This window comes from Rhipicephalus microplus, chromosome 2 (genome assembly GCF_043290135.1).
Source record: "Rhipicephalus microplus isolate Deutch F79 chromosome 2, USDA_Rmic, whole genome shotgun sequence".
NCBI classification, from domain to species: Eukaryota; Metazoa; Arthropoda; class Arachnida; order Ixodida; family Ixodidae; genus Rhipicephalus; species Rhipicephalus microplus.
Genome location: NC_134701.1, coordinates 278,863,190 through 278,882,247, shown reverse-complemented (window position 1 = coordinate 278,882,247; position 19,058 = coordinate 278,863,190). Strand labels below are relative to the sequence as shown.

The window sequence follows — 19,058 nt, the reverse complement described above, 5'->3', positions numbered from 1 at the left end:
GTTAAACCCCACATATCAATCAATCAATCAATCAATCAATCAACGCACAAGTCGACAAACGGAGCGTAGCAGGGAAACGAGTGAGGCGTCGATCATGAAGCGCGTGGAATTCTAATATTGCGGTAACGTCTAAAAAAAAAAAAAATCGACCACGTACTTCTTGTATACTCGTGCACAACAGCAACACCACAACTAAATTTCGACCTCTGCGTGGTTTAGGGGCCCTTTAAGTACGTGGTTGGTGTTCTGGAGTGTATGCTTGCGTGGACGTGTACGTGAACTAGGGCCGATATCGTAACTGCATCAAGGCCAGCCAGAATCACATTCGGTAGGAGTGCGAGGGGAACCCACATGCCACAACAATACTGCTGGCTTCCTCTTGCAAGGCGTGGGAGTCACTGCGGTCGTCAACTGACGACCATGTTCAGGTAAAAGCGATTAACTGGGCCGTGCATGCAAGATATTGACGGTGGCAGGCTAACATCAGAGACTTCGTTGAGTCATAAAGCTTTTTATTCGTCTCTTTTATAAATGATTTTATATTGCAAGCTTCCTTGGTATAAAATGGTTCATAAGGGACATACATAACATTGAATGGGTCAATCGGGCACCCTTCTCGAGAAGTGCGGGTATTCGGCAGCGCAACATAAAAATTAATGGAATGCTTTACAAGGTGAGTCCGTCCATCGAAAAACGGAGGAAAAAAAAAGAAAATCGAAGAGACGAGACGAGACAAGGAAAGACAGGAAGACTGGACGAGCGCTCACTACCATGCTAGCGAACCCCTTCTGTGCTCCTCTCGCCCCCCCCCCCTTTTTTTTTTGCCCTCTGCATTTATTTCCAAACGCAGTGGACTTTGACATTCACGCTGTCACGCGATACGACGCGCGCTTCCGCTAGTGGACAGCACTCCTGCGTGATCAGGGGCTGTATGACTAAGTTGAGCGTTAATGAATTTGAGTTAGTGCACAGGTGCGGGTGTCATACACGCGCAGACACATCACCTCGAGTCGTCAGACCTACCGCTACACCAATTTTTCAAGTAACATGCAGCGTATACCACATGATAGTGAGCCTTCGAATCACACAGTCTCTGATAGACATTGCATATAATTAGGGGATTGCGAGCATTTAAATTTTCGAACATAAATCAGCCCCCCCCCCAAAAAAAAAACTAACAAAAATCTGCCTTCAAACTTGCAGTAGAGTTTTGAATATGTGTGGACCGTTAAAAAGTTCTGAAGCGAGAAGTAAATATAGCTTTCATTACTCTTTAAAAATGAATAATAAAGGTAAATGTCATTAGGCTGCATTACATTAAGAACACTTTGGGCAACGCACTCCTTACGGATTATTATGCAGAAATATCAACTAATTGACACGTGCACAAGGTGAGCACCGTTTACATACTGAAACAACCCATCTGAAAGCGGCAATAACCCCCCCCCCCCCGTCTTACAATTTAGATGACATTCGAATTCACCCGAATATTTGCTGCCTTAACCTCATATTCGGTCATGACCAAACATTTGAGAAATCTGGATATGCATTTCTGAATCGCATATGGTTTGAATAAGTAAAATATTAAATTCGAATTTTAAATTTAGGAACACTTGCTCGACCTTATAATAATCACACTAACCGTTTTAAACTAACCTAAACATTCCTGTTTACATTAAGCTGTAGTCTCGAATATTATATAGTGTGTATTTAACCTTCTTTGCCTTTATAAAAACGTACGGCCAGTATTATGCCACAGTTACTTTTAAACTTCATTAAGTTCTTGGTAACATGTTTGCTAGATTTGACATGGTACAAAGGAAGATGCCACGCAACAGCCAGCGGCACCACTCATGTGACGTCGTACTGCGCCAGGGTTCCATCTGTGCTGCGCCCTCACCAAGTGATTACTTTGACTGAATAAAGATCACAACATGCTTTATTTCAGGAACAGTATATATTGTACTCTCCTTATAACCCTTTGCTGTAGGATTTTTTTTTCTTGCGCAATTGCTTCATTCTTTCAGCAGCTATTCAGCCGTTGATCATACTTTGTCGTAAATTGGTTTGCAAAGACCTGTCCATTCCGATTACAAGCCCAGAGGACCGTTGCTTTCATGTAGCACGCGTCGATGTTTTTTTTTATATTGCTACATGCATATGTAAATTTTGTGGGACGATGCACATGTGTGCCTGAGGAAGAGGACGAAGGGTGGTCTCCGCTCGTTCGCTGGTGAACCGGTCACGCCATTACTGCTGGTTTTAGGGGCGAAGCTCCTTAGGGCGTGGGCTGTGCGTCCCCTGTAGCCTGTATGTAGCCACCTCTACTTTAGTTCTTGCAGTGTTCACTAGATGGCGGTACGGTCCCCTGTATGTAGCCACCTCTAGTTTAGTTCTTGCAGTGTTCACTAGATGGCGGTACCGTCTCCTGTATGTAGCCACCTCTCGTTTAGTTCTTGTAGTGTTTACTAGATGGTGGTACTTGTAGCTGATGATGAAAAGATGCAAGATGTTATAAACTAGAAAGCGGTACTTGTAGTTGATGAAAGACGCGAGATCTTATAAAATAGGAATGATGTCACATATGGCGCGTGTCATTGGTTGAAGGCAATCGTTCGATTTAGTGCGGCGACGTGCGCTAGGCGGAGCGATGTAATAAAATCGAGTGGGCAAAATGTACAGAGGATTCATGGTTTACCAGGTTTACCTCCGGAGCTTCGCTCACTCATCATCATTCACTTCGTGGATATGGCGGAATTTTTTTGAGTACATCTCATCCACAGCCTCGTCGATACGGCGTCGCGTCTTATCCGTAACATATTTGGTGGAGGTGGAACGTTCCCCGTCCTCACCACGAAGCTTAGCAGTGGCCGCACCGTTCAGTCTCCGGCCATGGCTACCAATGACAACAACCAGTCAGCGACTCCATCTGTAGCTCCAGCCACTACATACCTGACGATGCCCTACCCGTGTGATCCCGGTACATTCTCCGCACAACCTGGGCTTGACGTTGACTACTGGCTCCGTATCTACGAGCGTGTTAGCGAGACACGCCGATGGGACCCTACCATGATGCTCGCCAACGTAATCTTTTACTTGGACGGCACCCCACGTGTTTGGGTCGACGCCCATGAGACCGAGATCACCAGCTGGGATATCTTAGAGGAGCGACTACGCGACATCTTTGGGGACCCGTCCGATCGCCAAATGGAAGCGCGAAAGAACTCGCCACTCGTGTGCAGTCCTCAACTGAGTCATATGTCTCGTACATACGAGACATCCTCGCGTTGTGCCGGAAAGTGGACGAGCAAATGACACAGAGTGACAAGGTGAGTAACTTACTCAAGGGCATCGCGGATGACGCCTTCAATTTGCTCATGTACACTAACGTGACGACCGTCGATGTGATTATTAAAGAATGCGCCGCTTCGAAAGGGCCAAAAGCCGACGTGTCCTGCCTCAATTCACGCGCCTACCAAAGACAGCTGTTACATCTACCTGCACCGATCTCAGTGCCGCACCACCCATGCAGGAGAACGTGACACGTATAGTTCGACGGGAGCTTGAGGCGTCAAGTCCGGCGCCATTGCCTACACTTCCACTCGACCATGGCGCCGCACAAACGGCTCCGGCGGTCTCTGTTATTCAAGCAGCCGCGAGGCAAGAAATTGCAAAGCTCGGTTATCCTGTGGCCTGCTCTGTTTACCGACCTGCCTCCAGACCGATGACAATAAATGCACCGCGCCATGACTCATATTTTCTTTCGCGTTTTCGCAATCCGTCGGAATGGAGAACAGAAGACGACAAGGCAACCTGCTTCCGCTGTCACCGAGTTGGCCATGTCTCCCGCTACTGTCGCAGTACTTGGACGCCCCACCGTTGGAGCCAATTTTCTTCTTATCCTCGGCCTTACGCGGACCCCCGTCCCCCGTCGGTATTCGCCCAGCCGTGGGTATCCTGCTTCCGACGCACCTAACGGCCGCTCTACCGCTCGTTCACCATCACCGCAACGCCGCCGTTCTCCGTCGCCCCAACCCCGCCACTATCCATCGCCGACCAACTATGGATCTTCCCGGACGGAAAACTTGATTATACAGCTCCTGGAGGTAGTGCTGCATCAAGTGCGACTGACCGAAATCTTCCGTTGACGCACCCTACTAATAAGAACTTGCTGGAAGTGCATGTGGACGGTCTTTCTAGGACGGCTTTAGTTGACACTGGAGCTCAGGTGTCTATAATGAGTGCTCGTCTCTGTCGTCGCCCCCAAAAAGTACTCACGCCTACGCAACACAAGCCGTCCGTGTCGCCGATGGTGCAACTGCGCCCGTCATTGGAATGTGTACCGCACCTATTAGCCTTGCCGGCCGCTATGTTCCTGTTTTATTTACCGTGCTCGACAATCGCCCTCATGACCTCATCTTCGGGGTGGACTTCTTATCGATGCATTTTGCCCTGATCAACTGTTCCGCCGGCACTCTCTGTTTAGAACTTCCTCTTCTTCCAGATTCTCGCCCTGAGCTGCTGAAAAGCCTCTGTACCACAGAATTCAGTCGGATACCGCCAAAAGTCCTCAAATTCATTGAATTGGCAACAAGTTCACTCGTTGTTGGCGCTGATTATGTCGTCACGCCTATTCCTGATGTTCTCCTGGTGCGCGACATCACTGTGCCACACTCCGTCGTAACCATGGCCTCTAACCGAACATGTCTGCCAATTATCAATTTTGGTTTTACGCAGTAAGTATTACCACACGGAATTTCAGTCGCCACGCTTCGACCCTTAATAGAAGCCCACGTCACCGCTTGTGTGGCAGACGCATGCTCCAATCTTCTATGTCACCCGCAGGATGCCACATCCCTCGATGCGGCCTTGCGCCCCATGATCGACCCGAAACTCAAACCTGAACAGTCCGACGCTCTATTCCTCCTTCTGGCTTCCTACCGTGACATATTTGACATCGACAGCAGTCCACTCGGTAAGACTTCTCTCGTGAAGCACCGCATTAATACAGCTGATTCTCCTCCGATTCATCGCCGACCATACCGGATGTCTGCCACGGAGCGTAAAGTAATTCAAGCAGAAGTCAACAAGATGCTAGCCAAATGAAATATTGAACCTTCCTCAAGCCCTTGGGCATCTCCTGTTGTTCCAGTTAAAAAGAAAGATGACACGTGGCGCTTCTGCGTTGATTACCGCCATCTTAATCGAATCACAAAAAAGGACGTTTATCCTTTGGCCCGAATAGATGTCGCCCTCGATTGTCTTCACGGCGTGCGATACTTTTCTTCAATCGACCTACGTTCTGGCTATTGGCAGATTGCAGTAGACGAGAAAGACCAAGAAAAGACTGCGTTTGTAACTCCCGACGGCCTATACCAATTCAAGGTGATGCCGTTTAAGCTATGCAACGCCCCAGCCACCTTTGAGCGTATGATGGACTCGCTATTGCAAGGGTTCAAGTGGTCAACATGTCTGTGCTACCTGGATGATGCCCTTGTATATTCGCCTACATTTGAGACACACCTCGAGCGTCGGTCAGCGTTCTCGACATCTTCCGCACTGCTGGCCTTCAACTAAACTCGTCAAACTGTCACTTTGGCCGCCAGCAGATTACGGTGTTGGGCCACCTTGTCGACGCATCAGGTGTGCAGCCTAACCCAGAGAAAATTCGTGCCGTCACGAGCTTTCCTGTACCACAGTCTGTCAAGGACATCCGGAGCTTTGCGGGATTTGGTTCCTATTTTAGAAAGTTCGTGAAAGATTTTGCAATGATCGCTCGACCACTCACCGACCTTCCGAAGAAAGACGCGACTTTTACGTGGGGTTCCGCTCAAGCTGCCGCTTTTTCTCAACTCATCACCCTCCTCACGACTCCACATTTATTGGCCCACTTTGGCCCGTCCGCTCCGACAGAAGTCAAAACCGATGCGAGCGGTCACGGGATTGGAGCCGTCCTAGCTCAACGCCAGCGGGGACACGAACGAGTCATCGCCCGCGCTAGCCGCCTTCTCACAGCTGCCGAGCACAACTATTCAATAACAGAGCGTGAATGTCTTGCTCTTGTTTGGGCAGTCGCGAAGTTCCGCCCATATTTATATGGCACGAGTTTCTCTGTAATAACGGACCACCATGCACTATGTTGGCTTTTGTCACTGAAGGATCCTACTGACTGGCTCGGGCGCTGGACTATGCGACTGCAAGAGTACACCTACACAGTGACGTACAAGTCCGGACGCCTACATCAGGACGCAGACTGCCTGTCCTGCTACCCGGTTGCTGAGTCGAGCTCTATGCCTGATGCCGACACCGAGCCTTGCGTCTTTTCCCTTTCGCAAATGACATGCATCGGTGACGAGCAACGCCATCTTGCGTCCTTGCATGCTATCATTGAGCGCCTCGAATCACCATCTTCCAATCAGTCCCATCACTCATTCGTGCTCCACGATGGTGCAATATACCGCCAAAGTTTGAGCCGGATGGACCGGCCCTGCTTCTTGTCATTCCGAAACACCTTCGCTCGGAAGTTCTACATGAACTTCATGACCTTCCAACTGTTGGTCACCTTAGTGTGTCACGCACTTACGACCGAATACGCCGACGCTTCTTTTGGCCAGGGATTGCACGCTCAGTCAGAAGATACGTCGCGGCTTGTGAGAAATGCCAGCGCCGCAAAACACCATCGACACTTCCTGCCGGATGCCTTCAACTACTTGACATTTCACCAGAACCGTTCTTCCGCGTTGGCTTGGACCTACTTGGCCCTTTCCCCTTGTCTTCCTTGGGTAACAAGTGGATAGCCGTGGCCACCGACTACGTCACGCGTTATGCCATCACGATCACACGAGCTCTTCCAACAAGCTGCGCCACAGTCATCGCCGACTTCCTCCTCAAGGACGTGATTTTGCAACACGGAGCCCCACGGCAGCTGCTTACAGACCGTGGCCGCACCTTTTTGTCGATGGTCATAGCCGACATCTTGCTGTCCTGTCAAACGAGACACAAGCTGACTACGTCATACCACCCGCAAACCTATGGACTCACACAGCGTCTAAATCGAACTCTTACAGACATGATCGCTAAGTATGTTTCTACCAACCATACCGATTGGCATCTCGTACGTCACATTTGCCAACAATTCTTCTCGCCATGACACTGCCGCTTACTCACCATTTTTTCTGTTGTTCGGCCGAGAACCTACATTACCCTTAGATACAGTCATCCCGTCTACCGCGACACCGACCAGCGAATATGCCCTTGACGCTATCACTAGGGCTGCCCACGCACGTGAAATCGTCCGCACTCACTTTCTGGCCTCTCAAGAGAACCACCCACGTTTGTACGATCAACGGCACCGCGACGTGCACTTCTTACCCGGTTCATTGGTGCTGCTGTGGTCCCCAACCCGTCAAGTCGGCTTGTCGGAAAAACTTTTTTCCCGCTACACAGGTCTATATCGAGTCCTTCGTGAGGTTACTCCTGTGACATACGAGATTGGCCCTTCTGCCCCATCGCTCTCAACTGCCTCACACACCACCGATATTGTACATGTGGCACGCTTGAAGCCTTACCACTCTCCCGCTGACGTTGACATCTAGATGCGCCGAGACGGCGCTTCTGCCGCCGGGGATTTTGCTACATGCATGTTGACATTTGTGGGACGATGCGCGTGTGTGCCTTGTTAAGTTTGGCCTGGAAAGTCGTCTGGGCAGACGCCTTTGTGTGTAAGCCGATCCACTGGAGAGGTTCTAAATCCCTTCGGCGCCCAGTCTGACCGTCGCTGCCGAAGATTTGAGCAATTATCCAGACCAAGCAGCAAGCAAAGGCGAGTGCCCGTCCTTCAAATGCGGACCCTTTTGTCGTCCCTTCAAGCAGAAGCGGTGACTAATGGACTCGGCGACTCATCGGGCAACGGAAAAGCTGGCGTGATCGGCGACAGAGCTGACGGCGGAGCGGCGCTTCTTTAATCCTCAGTCAAGTAGCCGACCGGCCGACTGCCTATGCCCGCCAGGCATTGTCCCTGCTGGCCGGAGGACGAGACGTAGTGTCGCCAAGACGCCACAGAGAGGACAACAGGGACGGCGTCTTCCTGGGGGAGACCGCGGCGGCTGCCGCGGATCGCCCCGCTAATTGAGCGAACAAAATCGGCGGACCCTTTGAAGTATGCGGCCAGGATTGTGGGCACTCTCGACTAAAGGCACACACACGACGAGGAAGAGCCCTGCTGGCGCCACCACAGTGCAGTGTTCACGTGGACCTTGCATGCTCGCCCCCCCCCCCCTCACCTGTGTGTGCGTGATTGGTGTTCGACTCGGAGAGGAGGAGCCCGACAGGGCATAAAACGACGCGGCAGAGTGCTGGACGTCGCTCTGAACTATGTATCGTTCAACCACCACGCTCGTGGTTTGTGAAACCACTATCCCTTCTTTTCTGTAAATATGTCTAAATAATGTCATAAACCATGTTTTATGTTTCTCGTATCCTCTTGTCAGCATTTAGTTCCTCCATCGGGATGCCATCACCTGCAACTTCCTTCGACTCCAACCCTAACAGCCTGACGAAGAGGACGTAGGGTGGTCTCCGCTCGTTCGCTGGTGAACCGGTCATGCCATTACTGCTGGTTTTAAGTACATCTCATCCACAGCCTCGTCGATACGGCGTCGCTTCTTATCCGTAACAATAGATAGTCGCGTAATAAAAAAAAACGTGTGCAAATGTACGAAAATTTTCAATAACGAACCGAATAGCGTTCTATTCGACGGGGTACTCCAAACGAATAGCGCATATTCGAATTACTCAACATTTCTCGAATAGTTTTCGAATAATCTGCAGCGACGAAGAACCACTCGAGAAATAAAAAGAGGGAACAGCGAATGGGAGATTTTTCTTGTTTTCATCATCGGATTACCCGATGCATGCAGCCCATGTACTTACGGCACTATTGATGCGGTATTGTGAATATAAGGCTGCTCTATGGGGGACCAGAGCCTATACAAGCTGCGCAAACGCAGCTTTTTTCTCTGGTTCCATATGTTCGCATTTACAGTGCACTGTGTAGGGCTTTGGGCAATGCGATAGTGATTTCGAACTTGGATTGGATCGGAATATCATAATGTGATATTATCGACGCCATATGCTTGAAACTGCAGTGTCGTCCAACCAATTGTGTCCGCAATCTACTATCTTCACTGTGAAAGTCACGCTGATGTTAACTCTTGACAATTGCTTGATATTTATCTACGAGTTTTATTTAAGAGCTGTTGACAAAGTACCACATTCAATACTGTAGCCACTGCTATATTTCAGCCTGCAGTTACAAAATATTTAGAAGCCTTTAGCTGCTGCTTAGTTTACATCATGGAAGTACTTTTGTTTGTTAAAATAATCATAATGATCCTTTATTAGAGCTTGGAAATACTTGCTTCAGATAAAATGCTGTGAAATTCTTAGGCTGATTTTTTTTAATTGCCACCTTAGTAGGCTAAACCAAGCTTTGAGAATCGTCGTCTTATACTATTCGAATAGCACTCGATTCGTGTTCGGTTCTAAAATTCACTATTTGCACACCCATAACAAGAAGGCCCTATGCAACATTTGCGCCAGAACGCAAAGCGGGCATGTGAAACGAGTTGGCTTTGCGACTGAGCATGGAATCCAAGAGCGCACATCAGTGTAACATCTAAGCAATGCGCGGCAGAAACGAAAGGCACCAGGAAGATGACTGAACTCCGATGTGAACGCAGCCACAACGCGTTTATTTCAAACAATGAATGTGCACATTACATCTCGCACGTATAAGAACATCGGCATGGCCTATAGTGAACATTGTGCCACTGCACCTCTTGAACAAGGTTGTTTGAAAACACTTTCACGGAGAGCCTGCCTCATGAGCTGAAGGATAAACGGCGCAGTTTGTCATCTGAGTTGAAATAACAATAGATAAAAAAACGCTGCCTAGCATACTGCGTAATATAGTTTGTGCTTTTGCTCATAAAGAGTGCTGTCGTATCTATAGATCTATGACAAGATAGTATCAGCTACAACGGCGGTATAGTGTTTCTCACCGCGCGATGTCGCACGAATTCTAGATGCAACTGCAGCTTTTCTGCGCCAGCTAAAGTTAAAACGACAACGCTCCAATATTTCATCTCTAACGCGTTGCAGATAAGGAGTCCACTAACGGACATATGTTATATATGCTTTATAGTGCTTTATAGTGCTTATATATGCTTTATAGGACATATGTTATTGCTTTATAGTGAAATTACTGTTGTCAATTATGATACATAGGTCTTTCCGCTACCTACAAGACCTGGTTGTTTTACTTACAAGACCTGGAACAGTGGTTGTTTCTGCTTAGTGCCCTACTGCTGACATGTGGGGATGGCCAGGCTCGTCAAGCGGCGTAAAATTCGCTGCTTTTTTCTCGCCATCCCTAGTTTGTATGTTTGTATGTGCAAACTGAAATAAAGATTTTGATTTGATTTGATTTGATATGGAGCTAATGGTTGACCAGCATCAAAGTACAGCTAGAGAAGGCTTCAGGAAACACCATTGCAATAGACTACTATACAGAAACATGAACTTCTAAGCAATCGCGGATCGTTAAGCACAACACGTTTTCATCTAAGGTATTGTACTACTAACACTTTGCTGCACAGGGTGACTAAACCGCATTCAGCTAGAAGGAAATCGACCCTTCTCGTGTCGAGGTATGCTCAGCGGTATTTAAACAATGATAGGAAAGATGCCATTTTTCATTCGTTTGCATCAGTGGGTATGAAAAGTACAAAAAGGAGGCAGTGAGTTAGCTTTAGTCATTAGGCAAACACACACACTTGGTCTGTGCATTGTTATACGTTTATCATGCGTGTGCGCAAACACAACAACAGCGATATGCAGGGTAAAAAGTGTAAGACTACAGTTTGCAGGTAAACAGTGCAGAATTCCCAACATGACGCAACGTACAGAGGATGGCATCTATTTGTAACAAGTTCAACTGCGTAACAGTTTCAGCGATCGAGGACAAGTGTAACAGCGTAAGGGAGAGCTTGGAAGCAAGCGTTAACAAGGCTGCCTCGACATTGCAACATGTTATTGCATTGTAACAGCAAACTAACGTGTAAGTGTTAAATATCAGTGGCAAAGCCGTAGTTTTAACACACGACTCATGCATATGTCGTACGAATCAGAAAGTTGTATATACTCCAACGTATTGGCAGTCATTATACTGAGCGAGTAAAGCTAATCTTTAACACGGGAGAAGGTTGGGACATTCACGTGCACTGGGAAACAAAAACGAGCCGTTGCTTTCAGAAATTAACCATTCCGGCTTGTCGTTTTTTGTTTTGTTTTTCTTTTCTGCTTTCAGTGTACCACCTTCTACGATATCAAAATAAGCAGCAGTAAACGATCAAGCCAGTGACGTGAATCACTGTATTGCCAGGTGTGGTTATGCACAACTGCGAGAGCACGCGAGCGGGAAGAGACAAACATAAAAAAAGGAAAGAAAAAGCAACACCATCATGTCACGTACATACACCAAGAACGTCTGTCGTTTTGTATGTGGTGTCGATGTGTTGAAGTTTCTGTACGCGAGTGTACCAGCACGTGGGCGGGGTACACGGGAGCTATGCGAGTGCGCTCGACGAGTCAGAGCGGAAACCTTAAATAACGAAAGAAAGGAGACGCGAAACATACATACACTAAACAGACGATGGTAACAGTCACCGGCATGGCGCAGACAAACAAAAAAAAATCATACACGCGCACACACGCACAGAAACAAACAAGTTCCACAACTATTCGCCCAGCACATTCTCCTCCGTCTCTCCCTCGGCGCGCCTTTCGTCCGCTTCCTTCGTCTATCCAGAGTTCAAAGTTCAAAGCGAAGGTGCTCTGCTGGGCAGGCGAGAGCTGCGACGAAGGCGACACGGGGCGTCGTCGGTTTTGGTCAAGACTGGAATGCCCGGTGGTCGCTGGGCTACCGCAAGCGCTTGCACTATTGTTGCCAGCAGACGTGGGCGATACGCAGCGAGCGAAAAAGAAACAACGAAACAAGTGATAACGGCGGCGGCAGCAGCGGCGGAGACGTGGTCGTGGTGCTCAGTCGCGCTCGAAGAACTGCCATCTGTGGGAATGCGGGTGAACTTTCCGGTCGGCAACGTGCTTGGGCCAGTAGTCCGGTCGCTTGGGGCAGCGGCCCGAGTCCACGTCGTACAATCCGTACTCGCACTCGGGTACGTGACAGTCTTGCGTCTCGACGCACCTGCACAGGTGACGGTGGATGAAGCTCGCTTAATTACACGACACAGGCTGGAATAAGGAATTGGGATCACAGTAGCCCGGGAAACACTTTATTGACACGAGCCCGCTCACGTCGGTTGCATCGAATCCCAGCCGCGGCAGGTATATTTTCGATGAAGGCGCAAATGCTAGAGGCCAGCTTACTTAAATTGATTGACATGTGGGGTTTAACGTCCCAAAACCACCATAATATGTATATGAGACACCGTAGTGGAGGGCTCCCAAAATTTTGACCACCTGGGGTTCTTTAACGTGCACCCAAATCTGAGCACACGGGTCTACAGCATTTTTGCCTCCATCGAAAATGCAGCCGCCGCAGCCGGGATTGCGGGTCAGCAGCCGAGTACCTTAGCCACTAGATCACCGCGGTGGGGCAGCGTACCTATATTTAGGTGCACGTTAGAGAATCCTGGGTGGTCAAAATTTCCGGAATCCTCCACTGCCTTCACTATACGGCGTCTACCATTATTATACGGTGGGTTTGGGACGTTAAACACACAGTTGCTATTACTATGGCAGGCGCAAGGCGCCTGGGTTGCAATGCACGTCATAACGTCGGGGTATACCACAACGCAACCACGTATTAACACTCACGGGCGCGTGCATCAATGTCTTTGGTTAAGGTGCGAAGGGTACTAGATAAGCAGAAAATGGGCACAGATTAATTGGTTATACAGCATTTCAATCAACATCTCATCTGATTACTGGTCGGATAAGGCGCTTGATTACTCAGTTTAAAAGATACTTAGACTAAGCACGTGTGCATTTGAATCGAACATATATTTTCCGCATATTTTCAAACAAATCAATCGTTGATAGTTAGGGGTCGTGTTTTTCACCGTATTGCCCTGTCTTGACTTCGCGCGCTTTGAGAAAGTTATCTTTTTTTTACTTCTTACTCATAAATGAGTGCATACAAGCTGTACCAGGTTTCGGGACCACTTCAGGCAACCTTGCGCTCTCCACTGCTCTTCCACCGCCTTTCTATGTGAGCAAAGGGAGAAGGTGCACAGACACATATACATGCAAACACGAGCATGCGTGCACATAGTAATTACAGCAGTCGTTCACACTGAAGAACACTACTACTATACGAGCAAACCCTATACGCTCGAATACGACATAAAAGTTGTCAATTTGTATCTCACTTGGGCACATTGTTTTACTTGCGAGGCCGATGTGAAGTGGTCTCGTACATGAACCCGAGTCAACCATGGGATACGACGTGGTCAGTCATGTTAATTACACTTAATGAACCAGAGTAATTGACGCCAAACAGGCCCGGTAATTCATGTAGGCGGATTGCCTCGCGGCACCTGTGTTACATGTTTCACACCACAGTCCATTTCGTCTAGACGTGAGCACACACGCGTGCGGATGGAGACCAAAACCAACTTCGCATTGTATCACGTCTCGAGAAATTCTTTTCGTTAGTTATTTAATACCACATTTGCATACCCTCTTGGGTATTTTTACGTGAGCACGTGCTATCCGCTGCTCAACAGTCACCACATTCCGCGTTGAGGTACAGATATCGCTTCGTGTCATTACCCGAGCATCGCATGAGCGCTTCCCTTGTTGTAAACACATTTTTTTTTGTTCCACAGCATTCTCCAGAAGATGTATCAATGCTTAGCACAGACGCAGCGTGCCACATGTGCAGAGCACCGCGCGTATAAAATGTGTGTAGAGAATAAATTCACCTGTGCGATGCCGGTTTTCAATCCACATTCTGAATAGTTCAGTATGAAGAATTTCATGGGAAAGAGGGAAAGTGAGCTTCGGCAGAAAACGTGCTAACACTATCCCAGTTAAGTATAGACATGTTTAATCCGCAATTGTGAGATTTTTTTAGGCTGTACATATGGAAATCTCGTCGTATTTTCCCGTGTTTTCTTTTCCGTTAAAGCGGCTTGGGCAATGTTTACCAGAACGTTTATGGGCTTCGTCTTGCATCTTTCATCATCGTTCGACAATACACTGCATTAGGTACATAAAATGTACATTTTGTACCATTCAACATAAATTGCCTCACTAACAAAACTGATATCACGCACGACGTCTGTGAATCAGTCAACTGCCAACGTCAAAACAAGATTACGGTAGAAATTTAGTGATATATATTACAGTTGTCAGTTCGAATAGCCTGTGACACTCGATGAAATTCCGTCAACTTTGTGAAAACGCGTAAGCTGCTCGAACGCGGCGGCTTGCACCAACAAAATGTTTGAGAAAACAGCGAGCGTCGTATGAAACGACGCCAAGACTCCGAACACACCTGTTTATACACGCGGCGAATTCTTAAATGCGTTCAATTGCGCTTGATTGGTAAGTGGTATATCTGTGGTAGCAGTGAAAGCATCGTGATTTCGCGCAAGAGGCAGAGAGTTCACATCATATCTCCGAAATTTGTGCGCTCAGATTTGGGTGCACGTTCAAGAGCCCCAGGTGGTCGATATTTCCGGAGCCCTCCACTATACGGCGTCTCTCATGATCTTACGGTGGTTTTGGGAAGTTAAACTCCACGTATTATCATCTTCGAAATTGCTATGAGTTTATTGGATGCGCACCTTTAAAAAAAATATTGCGCTAGTGTTGAGCCACGAACACGGTAGGATCTATGTCGGTGAGAAATAACGACATCTGCTGTGCAATGTGCACATAGCAAACTCAAATCAGAGCACTGTCTGCTGTGTGTTTTCTATACTACATTTAAAGATTTCGGCGCGCCCCGCCGCGGTGGTCTAGTGGCTAAGGTACTCGGCTTCTGACCCGCACGTCGCAGGTTCGAATCCCGGCTGCGGCGGCTGCATTTCCGATGGAGGCGGAAATGTTGTAGGCCCGTGTACTCAGATTTGGGTGCACGTTAAAGAACCCCAGGTGGTCGAAATTTCCGGAGCCCTCCACTGCGGCGTCTCTCATAATCACATGGTGGTTTTGGGACGTTAAACCCCACATATCAATCAAATCAAGATTTCGGTGCAGCCTGTCAGTGTTGTCTGCGCGATCGTATGCTCAAAAAACCGGCGTGAATATGATCGTCGTATGGATGATCGCATTGGCTCTATTATGCACTACCTTGTGAGCACCGCTCGAAAACTATTACTTAAAGAAAAAAAGATGCGAAGGTGTACATATTACCTGCAGTGATATCTATTAGCCGTCATTAATGTAACACCTCAAGGTCGTTCGGCCGGAATGTGTCCCGCTAGCGGTGTTTTTCGCATTACCAGTGCTGCTTGACTTATTGTAGCTAGAGGGGAAAAAAATCCAAATCGGCACCAAATATGTTTTATCTCGATCATTTGACTCATACTGAACGATTTCGAAGTGTTTATATATTAATCTACGTGACTCGGAGTACTCGCATGCAGCTGTAGATTCGATCATGTCACGGAATATACAGCTCTGCGATGCACCGTATGCGCCGAGCCTAACAGAAAGCGCTGTATGCAGGCTTAACGTCAAGTTTGTCGACTCTTATAACAGCCGCATACGCTACCCGTGTCAAAGACACCGAACTCGTTAGCAATGTAGGAGAGTTCCTTGCACCCGTCGGCTAGGCGCGAGCAGCGCTTAAACAGCTGCACTGTTCAAACCCTACGACACCGGACGCCTTTCAGTGGGGAGCTTTAGCCGCTCGGCGGTTTGGTCTCCTTTGCCCGTTGCTCCCTAGTATCACAAATATACAACTGCCTGTCGCCGCTGGCTGAGATAAGGATCTTCGTCTTCCATCATGCCAAAGCACACAAACAGAGGGCGCGCGCGATGATTGCAAGCGTGCCTCCGAATCCGCTCCCAGAGGCCCTATACACTGAGAGAGCTGTCGCGGCAGACGTCGTTCCTGTAACGTTTCCTCTTTACTTTTGTACGTAAAACGGCACAGCAGTTCAATGTCAGCACAGTGCATGACCTCCGTCAATTTTACTGCTCTCGGGTCAATGTTACACAAATGCGTTTACTCGTAACAAGTGATGCCGGTGACGTTAGACAGTGACAGTATGTATATCAGCGACAAGTGCGAATAGCCTCAAGTGTAAGTGCGCATTATACGATCATTAGAAATAAAATTATACCGGGGCAGGAAAATTCCTAGATAATATGGCATCGTATACAGTGTAAAGTGCGACAAGTGTAGGCTACTGTTCAAAAGAAGCTTTAGACCAAGACAAACTTCTTTGCTGCCCATTCGTATAAGCTCAAAACGAAGAAATGAGTTACTAAAAATAAGATGATTTGTTCGAAATGAAGTTACTGAATCAAATCTTCGAGTAAAACTTGTATCGTGGTGCCCGTATACGCAGGCACATTTGGCATTCTGCCTTACATTGCCCCTAAACAACTTCTGAAAATGCAAAGAATGAGTGCATTATTATCTCCTGGTATGCTGTCGACTTTTCGGCACAATGTGGGGCGCTAGCAATTTGTTTACGAGACGTCACAATGTAAGGAGCTCTCGATTGGCGCGTGTACGAGGGATGCTGTGGCTGACAGTGGTCTCCTCTCCAGCTTCGCCATGCAGTCTCACATCCGTTCTGCCTCATCGCGCCTGGCAAATGGTTTCGGCTCGTTCGGTGCGTTTTCGACTTTTCAAGCGGGGATAACAGCATGCAGGCGAAAAGCGCGAAATCCTGATGGCTTCAACGCTTGGTGCTCAAAGTCTCCGCTTGTTCTATGAAGAAATAAGTACGAGATAGCGCCTGTACAAAGGGGAGTCAAAGAGAGTAAGAAACAACTCCCTCCTATTCGAACTTTGAGTGGTATAAGAGCGATTTAATTTCAGTGCTCTCCTTTTTAATACAAAAATCAGAAACAGTTATTGCAGTTCTATCATTTGCCTCCGATAGAATGTGTTAAAAGAGGAAGTTCCTTCTATAAATTTAAAAGTTTACGCAAGTTTGAAAAATAAGTTATGAAGGCTTTACACCTATCGTACTCGCATATTAGCCATACATTTCCCGATGATGTATTACAGTATTTCTATCGCTGTTATATATATTGTGAGGCGGACTTTAAAAACTTATGATGTTCTCATTTTATCGTGCCGTTGTGCGGTCACCTTACCTCTAGAAATTCATTTTGCAGTATTTTTTGAGGCCAAACAATTTTTGCATATGAAAAATACGATGACATCAGTCAAAACCCCGAGTCATTGCAGATGTTTACTTTATTGCTTTGTTTTGTTCTCGTATCAAACCTCGCCAGGTTCGGGGCAGTGATTTTCTGTGCAAACGAATTCTCTCTTCCCGTGTATAATAGATAAAGCTACCGAGCTAACCCTAAACGTTCAGTATTATCCATCTCGCTGACGGAATGCCTTTTACTGCAACTACCGATGACAACTCGCCCATTGCGTACAGCGAGTGTACTCGTGTTTCGTTCCCCTCTCAACTGTAACGTATAAAATCAAAGCGTCGCAGAAATACCAAGCTAGACATGCGCGCGAACTTGGCATCGCGCTATATGTACACTCTCTAGGCGATCAGGCGCATCGTGCAACACTCAGTTGTGTACCGGCACAACTCAGTGTTAGGCGGTGAGCCGCTGACTTTTAGCGTGCAAGCGGGACTGTGAAATAGAATACGTATACATCACTGCTTGAGTACAGCGCAGGCAACGGTGCTTCAATACTCATACTTCTGTCTACCAATTATGCGATATAATGAAAGAGTCAGCTAGTGCCGGGATATACACCTTTGTTTCTCTTTACGGACTTAAATTTGAAGTACGGGTAATTGCCCTACTGGTTACTTATTTCATCTTCCGTTTTCATACGATCTGGAATAGTGCGAAAATAATGATATTTATTATAAGTAAGTGTATGCTGAATAGTACTTACGTAACTGGTATACAGTAATCTTCCCCATATAAGCATGAACATGTGCATGCGTACTTGTTCTAAACTACTTTTCTGTCAGAAGAACTCATTGTCGAACTGGAGCCTCTATACGTATAATTTGCTGCAAGATCAGAACTCTTTCGAAATGAATTACTCCCGGTAACCCCATTTTCATAGTTGCGGTGAGAATGAAACGTGATAACGATTATAATAATGACGGATCAGATCGTATGAACTGGATTTTTAGAGACTCAACCTTTTACAATAGCCCCGCCGCGGTGGTCTACACTGCAAATCATTTCACACCCTTAAGGGTGGATTTTTGAATAAATCACCCATCTTACACCTATTATTTCTGCCAAACTTATCCGCATGGGTGTAAGTTCTGCAATTCCACCTTTTGTACGCCCATTTCTCATTTTCAGGTGTATTATAGGTATATGTTAGCAAATTACACCCAAGGGTGTTTCCTTGAACGTTACACCTATCATATATGTATATAGTTTAGAGCATCAATACATATCACATCTCAACGGATGCAATCAAACCGCATGCCAAAAGTCTGGTGAAAAGATTGATGTTGCGGCATTCGTTTTCATTTCCCATAATTCATTCGCCAAAATATATCGTGCTATGTATTATATTTAATAAACCACCCCCTATTTATTATATTCAGAAGATTCCTCGCATGTTCAATGACTTAATTCATGGGTTAACTTTTTGGGATTCCTACTAAAAATATTTTGCTGCCGCTTATGTCCATTCTTCCCTAATTCTCACAGAGACATCAGTAAAAGAGATTATGTTGCACTTAAACATAACATGAAACGATTACACACGGTTTTCGACAGGCTATCGTGCGTGCTTTCTCATTTGAAATCACACTAAGTTTTTTGTACCAGAGATCCTGATTTAT

The 19,058-nt window shown here is 47.0% G+C and overlaps 2 protein-coding genes across 2 annotated transcripts in view; one reads left to right on the top strand and one right to left on the bottom strand.

Annotated features, from left to right (window-relative positions):
• Positions 1–19,058, top strand: part of LOC119163070 (DNA-binding protein RFX6) — a 283,694-nt gene that overhangs the window by 18,108 nt on the left and 246,528 nt on the right. The window lies entirely within an intron of this gene.
• The window catches only part of LOC119163077 (uncharacterized), a 164,329-nt gene continuing 154,985 nt past the window's right edge, over positions 9,715–19,058 (bottom strand). Inside the window, exon 6 of the mRNA XM_075882092.1 lies at positions 9,715–12,265. Within this exon, the coding sequence (XP_075738207.1) occupies positions 12,103–12,265 (163 nt within the window). The 3' untranslated portion in view covers positions 9,715–12,102. The remainder of the gene's footprint in view (positions 12,266–19,058) is intronic.